The sequence below is a fragment of the Phoenix dactylifera genome, chromosome 3 (assembly GCF_051530095.1).
Source record: "Phoenix dactylifera cultivar Ajwa chromosome 3, Ajwa_hap1_PhDact_Kaust_v1.1, whole genome shotgun sequence".
Classification (NCBI taxonomy): Eukaryota; Viridiplantae; Streptophyta; class Magnoliopsida; order Arecales; family Arecaceae; genus Phoenix; species Phoenix dactylifera.
This window is the reverse complement of record NC_143192.1, coordinates 51,031,574-51,040,775: the sequence shown is the minus strand read 5'-3', so window position 1 is coordinate 51,040,775 and position 9,202 is coordinate 51,031,574. Positions and strand designations below refer to the sequence as shown.

At 37.0% G+C, this 9,202-nt stretch overlaps 1 protein-coding gene across 1 annotated transcript; it reads left to right on the top strand.

Annotated features, from left to right (window-relative positions):
* Window positions 1-1,433: 1,433 nt before the first annotated feature.
* On the top strand, window positions 1,434-8,560 carry LOC103706324 (choline-phosphate cytidylyltransferase 2-like). Its single transcript, XM_017843087.4, has 8 exons — window positions 1,434-1,874; window positions 2,973-3,086; window positions 4,043-4,138; window positions 5,013-5,055; window positions 5,163-5,318; window positions 5,466-5,534; window positions 7,731-7,841; window positions 7,929-8,560. Exons 1-8 carry the CDS (start codon window positions 1,618-1,620, stop codon window positions 8,022-8,024), a joined length of 942 nt encoding a protein of 313 aa, XP_017698576.1. The 5' UTR covers window positions 1,434-1,617; the 3' UTR covers window positions 8,025-8,560.
* Window positions 8,561-9,202: the final 642 nt, after the last annotated feature.

The window sequence follows — 9,202 nt, the reverse complement described above, 5'->3', positions numbered from 1 at the left end:
AAGAATGATGATTTAAGATTAAAACAGTCCAATTGAAGCATGTAATGGAGAGACGACATTGGATGCTTGTTTCCATGGCCACATAAGCCCTTGTTTTTGAACTTTCTTGAGGTAGGGTTTTTCCCAAAATTCAAATCGTTAATTAGACGGTGTCGGCAGACGCCATGGGCCTCAACGCGGGAGTGACGTGTCATCTCCCTGTGAGTTCCCCGTTGAGTCCGGCCCAGCGGCGCACCTTTTTTTTTATCTCCAAGCAATTCTTTTAAGAATTAAAGAGAGAGAAACATTTTGGTACCCTAATTGCGAGATATTCCTTGTACACCTATAAATTTACCGAAACACCCATGTTTAACGAGTGGTCATAGTACATATCTACATATACATACATATATATATATATATATACAAATTTACGAAAACACCCATGTTTAACAAGTGGTCATAGTGTGTGTCCGCGCGCGCGTGTATATATATATATATATATATATATATATATATATATATATATATATATATAAAATGAATTAGCAATAATAAAGAAAAGGAGATCAAGCTTAGAAAGTCTGCCTACAACCACAAGCAATAATGAATTAACAGTCTCATGATCATTTTAGATACATTTAACAAAAATTATAATAATAAGTTATACACTTTTTTGAATATCTCAGATTATTTTATAAAATAGTAATATGTGCTTGAAAATCATTTGATCAAAAAAATCAATAACAGTTAATAAAATGTCACTAACTTTATATATTATTATTTTGATTGAGGCTTAATTCAAGTAATCAACGCCTTTTTTAGGATTTTTCAACTTATAACAAGTGCAACGCATCAAGAAATTTTTAGTTATATATTTTTTTTGAGAGAAACTAATAATATAATATTTATGTTACATGACTCGGAGATTTTTGGAGCTATTTGTGATTTTAGATTGGGTGTTTGGATTTCATGATGTTATGCCAATAAAATGTCATGCCTATAACTGAAAGTTCTGAAAAAATACTATGTTGTATGAGACGTAATTTTTGTAATTTTGTGTTGCACAATGCATATAATATAAATTCTTTTCAATTTTTATAAACAAAGAAAAAGTAAAAATTATTTAGTTGTAAAAAATAATAAATATTTATATATAACTATCTAAATTAAAATTATTTAAGATCTATTAGCAAATCTCAAACTTTCAATAGGAATATGGCTATTTGGATGCATTTTGGTTAATTTTTTCTTCCTTAAAAAGAATATGATACGCGGAAGTCAGAAATTCCACGAAAGAAGGCTAAAACGGTAATTTCATATCCAAAATAACCCTGGGAGAATCTTTTTTTTCCCATTACAAATATAGATCGGGGTTTTCGCCCACCAATCCATACCCTTCTCTCTCTTTTTTTGGTAAAATACCCTTCTCTCTCTGTAAACGCCTTTTAAGCGGCTCTCCCTCGTATTCTCTCCCCCGGTTCTTCGCTCTCCTCCCCTCCCTCCCTCTCTCTCTCTTTCTCTCTCTCTCTCCCCCCAAATATTCGGAAGCCGCTCTCATCCACGAAGAAAACCAGCAGCACCCTTGCGATCCGAGCTCGGAGACCACCAGATCGAGCGGCGGGATCCGATCATCCAATGGCGCGCGTGCCTCGGAAGCGGCAGGGCGGAAACGCCAAGGAGGACGGCTTCGATGCCACCGGCGTGCCGCCGGAGGCCACCGAGGAGTCTCAGGAGGCGCCAAAATCCCACAACGAGAAGGTTTCTTCACCAGCGCTGGCGGCGGAGCCCGAGGAGGAAGTTCCGGAGGACAGGCCTGTACGCGTATACGCCGATGGAATCTACGATCTCTTCCACTTTGGCCACGCTCGAGCCCTAGAACAGGCCAAAAAATTGTGAGATTTCACCCTTCAATTCATCTCTCTTTTTTTTTAAAAAAATCTTGTCTTTAGTATCTGGTGATTTATAGGGGGTGATTTGGTTAATGATTGCTGAATCCATGAAATTATCGTTTGCACAATATTATAGATCAATTGTGTTGACAACTTGACATGGATGCATTGAGGGTAAGTATGAAACTTTTCCCTTCTTTTTCTTTTCGTTTTTTTCTAGAAAAGTTGTTCTAAAATAAAATTGGTTTTTCAATCATGAGATATGACAATAGTGTATAGCTGTAGCTAAATATGTCTAGATTGCACAGTACATGGTTACGGTATATACGTGTTTGAATGGGCATGCGCAGGCGTGCTTGGTCTATTGTTGAAATTTTTGGCCTTTTGGTGGCGAGTCACCAAAAAGGAGAAAAACGGGGTTAGTCACAAGATCTCAAAGCATTGAAAATAATAGTATAGTTAGGGATCAAAACCAATAATTTGACAAATTGAATTGGCATATTCTTTTTCTCTTATCGGTCAAGTCAATCAGATTCCAGGATGTAGAACATTCAGAGTTTTTTGGGAATTTCTGGATAAAGTTTTGCAGTTGCACTCGGTCAGTTTGATACGGCTATGGTGTGATAGTGTGTTGTAATAGTTGGCGGAGGGTAACTGCAATTTTTGTGTCTGTCTGTCTCTGTGCGCGCGCGTGCATGCGCACCTCTATGCTGGTTGTGCTTAATCTGAAGTATAATAGAAATATATATAGAATAAGGACATCTTGAGTTCTCTTTTTTCTACCCGATGAATTAATTACTTTACATGGTAGAAAACTTGGTCATGGTATGTTTTCTTGAGGACCGGTGATTCAGATGTTAGGTACAGGTGTTGACTTTGACCTTTACAGTTTGACTTGATAGTTAGTTATATGACATATGAGATCTGGAAACAAGATGTTAGGTTTGATTAATTTATGAGATAGTCAGTAATATTTCCACCCTGTATAAGATGTATGCATATGCTTTATCTTTATTTAAGATCTTATTGCTTACTTCTGTACTAGATAACTATTCTTTTCTGAGGATTATGCAAAGTGACCAAGTTTTCTTTGCCTTTCAGATTCCCCAACACCTATTTACTTATTGGGTGCTGCAATGATGAAATCACCCGCAGATACAAGGGAAAAACTGTCATGACTGAATCTGAGCGCTATGAATCACTCCGCCATTGCAAGTATGTAGTGTTCCATCCATCTTGCTTCCAAAGGATAATTTTTTAGAAAGAAATAAAATGATTAGGTGCCTCAAATGTTGTCCATCATTTTATTGCTTTCGTTGTCACTCATCCAGTCATCCCTAGAAGCTACATCAATCTAGTGGTATGGCAATGTTATTTTTGGTGGCAACAATTTAATTTATGACAGCTAACTAAATTGTGAATCTAAAGTTTGTTTGTTATTGTATATGGTGTAATTGTTGTGATTATTTTTAATTTTTTAATTTTTTTTTTTGATTGATGTAGAACTAAGCGGACAATTTTGGGAAAGGAAGTTGGACAAGCAATGTTACCTAGGCACTCAAATAACTTGTAATTTAGTTGAGGAATAATAACTATAAACAGAAGGAGTATGTTAAATAGAACAGTGCATGATATGTAATCATTTGACTTATTGAAAATAAAGCACAAATTAAAAGAATGCATGGGTTGATCAGGGTTTGTACTTTTAACATTTCTTAGAGTTTCAGTTACATTATGTTGCCTAAACTTATGCCTTCTAAACCAATGGTTACGGTCACAGTGATTCTGATATACCAGTCTGTGGGTGCTTCAACTGAGCGGTTATTAAATTTGTTTTGATTTATGATGAGATGTCATTAATTTTCTTCAATATGCTTTCCTCATTTTTATACACTATTTGCATTTTTCTGTTTTAATCATGACAGTTCCTTCTTGGCACATGGTTGTCTTGTGTTCGTGTAATTGTTCTATCATTTCTGGATTCAATCGATTTGCTTGCTTGTGTGAACATATGTGGTGCTAACGGATTTGGTGTGTCTTTTGTTTGTAGTTTAGCTGTGCTTTCTTTATCCCTGTAATTTTGGAATTTATTATGTGTCACAAGAAAGCTGGAGTCTCTTCTGCTTGTCAATTGTATGCAAGCTAATAATCTGTTCTACTTTTCATCATAGGTGGGTTGATGAGGTTATTCCTGATGCTCCGTGGGTCATCACGCAGGAGTTCCTTGACAAACACAAGATTGATTTTGTGGCTCACGATGCCCTCCCGTAAGATTGATCAGCATACGTATATCCATGTTTGATAACATTTTTGGAAAATTTCTACTTGTACAGAGGGCTTCTGCTTCATGCTTATCCTTTAGTAGTGAAATTCTTTAACAGATAATCTACATACTAGTTATAGGTAAACATAAGGAAAAGCAAGCCTGCAGAAGATGGATCAAGATAAATGGATCACCTCATGAAGTGGTGATATCCTTAATTCCATCATGATTATACAAGTCTAATGTTTTTGGTCCACAATATCCTTACAATTAATGTGTTTTTTTTGTGTGCGCGTGCAAGTGGGAGAGATTGATATATATATATATATATAGAGAGAGAGAGAGAGGGAGAGAGAGGGTGGTGCGGACACGAGTATTGGACTGATTATTTTGCGGGATCACGGTCGTCGCAGGAGGACGGTCCAGCCACTTTCATTGTGGCTGGATTGATTTATGTTATTTTTTATTTTATGTGGGTAGGATTAATTTGCATATTGTCATTTGAGGACCTTTTCCGAATTGTTTTCTTCGTAGGGACCTATTTGTTATTTTGTGGCCCTGTATATGTATGAGGCATGCATTTGTTTAGAATTAATGAACGATGAATGAACATTAATCTTCTCTCTTCTTCCTCTTCTCTCTTCTCCTCTTCCCCTCTGCCTCTCCTTCCCTACCTCCGTCTTGCATCAGAGGGGGAGAGAGAGAGAGAGAGAGAGAGAGAGACTTCTCTACATGAGCTGCTGATTCCAGTTCTTAATTGAAATTTGTAGCTGTTAGATTGCATGATTATGTCCATGTAGATTGCAAACTTGATTCTTGCTGTTATGTGCCCATATTGGTACTGTAACTTATTTTCATATTTTTGTTATCCTTTGTAGATATGCAGATGCAAGTGGAGCTGGCAAAGATGTTTATGAATATGTTAGTTCTCTGAATGGCATTGTGATGATGGACCACTCTACTGATTTAGTTGTTTATTCCCATTTATTGATTAGTTAATAGTTGACTAGGCTATTCTTTTGCTCTAGGTCAAATCTGTTGGAAAATTTAAGGAAACAAAGCGCACAGATGGCATATCTACATCAGATATCATAATGAGGATTCTGAAGGATTACAATGAATATGTGAAGAGAAATTTAGCACGAGGTTATACAAGGAAGGACCTTGGTGTGAGCTATGTGAAGGCATGATAATATGCTCAGAGCTTACTCTTCAGTTTTTATCAAGAAATATGGATATTCTTGCCTAACACTGTCACTGATCTTTATGCATTTTTGACTTGTGTGCCATTCTAAGTATTGATTGGTGTCTTCTGATTTTATTGCTATCAGGAAAAGCAACTGAGAGTGAACATGGAATTTTCTAAATTGCGTGAGAAAGTAAAGGCACAGCAAGAAAAGGTAAGCTAGAAGGTTTGGATTGCTAAGCTTGTATTCAGCTTTTTTTGCTAGTTCATGGTGACTGAATGAATCATACAGGATGAACAAAGAGAATGTTCTCCAGATGTAGGAATGAGAAATGAAGGAAAATGCTATCCTCTAGATGTGCACCTAGTAAAGTTCGCCATCTCGTTAATTGTAATACCATTCTATTACAATGTCGGTATGTGGTACGGTATGAGACGGCGAGCCATGCTGAGTGTTAGTACGGTACCGACCAGTACAACAAACCTTGAAACCTAGAGTTTTATATAGATATCTTAGATTTGTTGTTCATGTTTTTCTTTTATGGCCATCTTGTGTGCTTCTGCATGGAGTCAACTGAAGGAACAGTAACACTTGGGCATAGCACCACACACACGCACGATCCAGTGAGCAACCTGGATGGCAGTTCCATGACTAACACAACAACTTCTGTGCATGTGCCTGATAGATAGCATCACGAGCTTGAGGTCATTTACTATGTAACAACTAAGTTGATGCTTCATTGGTGGCTTCATATAATTATTTGACAACTGCAATGCCGATGATGGGCAACTGTATAAAAAACAGGATGGCCTTGTATCCCATGGCATCAAATTGACACAAAACAACGAAAACTATCCCTTTACCTAATAGATTTTCATGAATAAGATAGCTTAAGGTAACTAGAGGCGTTTCACCTTCTTGCTTATGAAATGCCTTAAATTGTCACCTTATTATCCAATTTATCAAACAGTCAAATTATCACTGAGAATAAGCCATCCCTTTGACTATTCAGCAATGTGCATGTATGGATCGACCCTGCATTACGATGGTAGATCAGAAGTTATGGTACCAAATGTTATTAATGACCAAAGGAATATCGTTATTCAAATATTATTGCATTGTAGCTAAGTATGTTATGCTGCATTATGTTGGATTTATGCATGCTTCTAGTGAAAAGAACCTATAATTGCCATGTACCTGCCAATTCTCCTTGGAAAGTTGGAATGTTAGATGCTTAATAACTTGGTCATATTGAGTCTAATACTTGTTTCTCCTTTTGAGTTGTCCTGAAAACACGTGTATAGGCTGTCTGATTATTTGGATGATATACTTTCTGAAGTTGAGCTGAATTCAAATTTTCTTTTGAGTAAAGCTGAACTCTAATTTCAAAGTCAACCAAAAAAATAGAAGTATTCAACTTTTGATCAATTACATGGGCTAGAGGCATAAAGTTTCAATATTGAGGCGATCCAGACACCACAACAATTGGGAAGTTAGGGCATTTAGGCTGAGATTGCTGTCCTGCTGTTTACAGCTGGACAGATCTGGAGAACATGGATCAAGTAGATGTAGAAAAGCTCTTTTAGAAACTTGAGGAATTTACGATATTAACGATGAGGATGGCATGCACTATTTTTGCGCATGTAAAAGGGGCGAACTAAGGACTATTCACACAAGTTCTCTGAAGTAACTATATTCTGATCTGGTTGCAAATTTGATAAAATGCTTTAAAGCAATGGGAGAGCATGCAAGATGGGGAAGGGGGGTGCATCATAGGTTTAGAGATACTGAGTGGTCGGGATTGATGAAAAGGGATCTGATTGTAGGGTTTTCTATGGCTGGTTTGTTGGACTTAGATCTTGGATTTGACCTGCACTTAATCTTGAGGCGTGATGAGAAAAAATAGAAGTGGAGGCGGTGCAAAAAGTAAGGGCTTTGCTAAGTTCATGGTAGAGCTGAGGGAGTGATGAATCCCTGTTCCAGGGTATTATATGGCTGGCTGTAGCAGTTCTTGTGATAGACCTGCTATGCATATATGTGGACAGAAGTGGATGTTAATTATATTAATGGAAGTCAAGATATCATTTTCTCAGTGCGAAGCTAGATGTTTTTATCGTTATGTATTTATTGTAATATAAAAATCTGGCAAGGTGTGACAATCAAGTATTTTGATTTGTCATTGCAAATGGTCCTTGCCAACTTCAACAGAGGCATCTTAGTTTTTGGAACAAGAGCTATGGCCTTTCATGGTTGATAGTGGGAACTGACTACTTTCCCTTCCTGTATTCCTGTATACTATAATTTTTTTGAGAATATTCCTGTCTGGTATTATTGACTACTATTTATTTGTCCAATTAATAGATGGTTACTTTATGTTGAAATTGTAACATCTCTTCATTGTGTTTGCAGTTGCAAACAGCAGCAAAGACTGCTGGGATCAATCACGAGGAGTGGATGGAGAATGCAGATCGCTGGATTGCGGGATTTCTTGAGAAGTTTGAGGAAGGATTTCATATCATGGTGAGCTGTCAGAAAACTTTCTGCTTCTGTTATAACTACTATTGACATCCGGCTTGCACTCAATTGTTGGTGATGCTTTGCTGACAGGAAACTGCGATTAAAGACCGAATTCAGGAGAGATTGAGGAGGCAGTCAAGCAAAGATTTGGGTGCCAATCTTCTGCAGGAACCAATAGCATCATGAGGATCTCTGATACCAAAATTAGATGGATGGTTATAAAAATGACTGAGATATGGATATTATAATCGCTGTTCTTTATGCTGTCTTATCCTCCTGTGTGATTATGTCGTGTTGATTTTTTTTGTATCGTTCGAAGACTGCAGAGCCTACAATACAGCAGCAGTTGCTGTTGCTACGGCCTCCATCTTTCTTCCCCTGAGTGAGCGACCACTGTTAAAGCAGTAGAGCAGTTTGTGATCAGAATGTATCAAATGATAATTGACTAAAGGTGCTGCAAGCGTCGTCCTTTTGATATAGATTTTCATTAGTAATACTTGTTCTATCATCAGTCCCACGATGTTCATCTGATTAAGACTACCTTAGTTACAAACTAAGGTGTAATTTGTTGATAAATGGATCTTTCTGGTATTGGCAGCTTCTGGCGCATGTGAGAGGTATGATATGTACTAGAATATTTAAATTCATTTTAGTTTTAAGAAGTTATCATCTGCTCCGTTAAGAAAATTGAAATACATATTTATGAACCTTGGGACTTTCTATTGATGTTTCAGTTTTGAGTTTGTTAACCATCCAATTTCATGATGATAAAGTATCTTCTCTTGCGCTAGGGGTAAAGTTTATTATCATATCAGCAGCAGATCAGAGTTAGATTAAAATGTATATTTGAGATTTATTAGCGAGGCAATCATGATCATGGTGGGTGAAATAATGGGAGACGCATGATCGGCCTGTTATTTTATAAATTTTGGCACCAGATACATCATTCTGAATATGTACAATATATTATTCTCGATATGTAATTAAAAATCGATAATTATGATCTTTTTTTCGCACTTCCTTGATTATGAGATGGTATGTTGCGTTCATTGCTAGTAAACAATAGATTGCCCTTGGCTGCTAACTTAAGTTGGAATCATGTACAAATTTGCACCATATTGTTTAAGAGCTCCTAACGGCTACTGAACTTGCGAGCAGCATGACTAAATTCAATCCGATAAGAGGCATAATCCAAATATTTTAAGAACAAGGGGTTACTGGAGACACGTTAAAACAATAGTTTGTCTCACAGAAAAAAAGGATTGTTTAGGCAGAACCAGATGCAAAATCCAAGCCAAGGGACAAAGCCCAGTTCAACCTTGATCGTGACAGGTCTAGTTTACTCGATGTATGTGTATGACTAG

What these genes read in the sequence shown, in the direction of transcription:
- LOC103706324 (XM_017843087.4), top strand. Translation starts at nt 1,618, where the DNA reads ATGGCGCGCGTGCCTCGGAAGCGGCAGGGCGGAAACGCCAAGGAGGAC. An exon ending in CTAGAACAGGCCAAAAAATT is followed by an intron (nt 1,875 to 2,972) that starts GTGAGATTTCAC and finishes TTTGCCTTTCAG; the next exon opens with ATTCCCCAACACCTATTTAC. An exon ending in GAATCACTCCGCCATTGCAA is followed by an intron (nt 3,087 to 4,042) that starts GTATGTAGTGTT and finishes TTTTCATCATAG; the next exon opens with GTGGGTTGATGAGGTTATTC.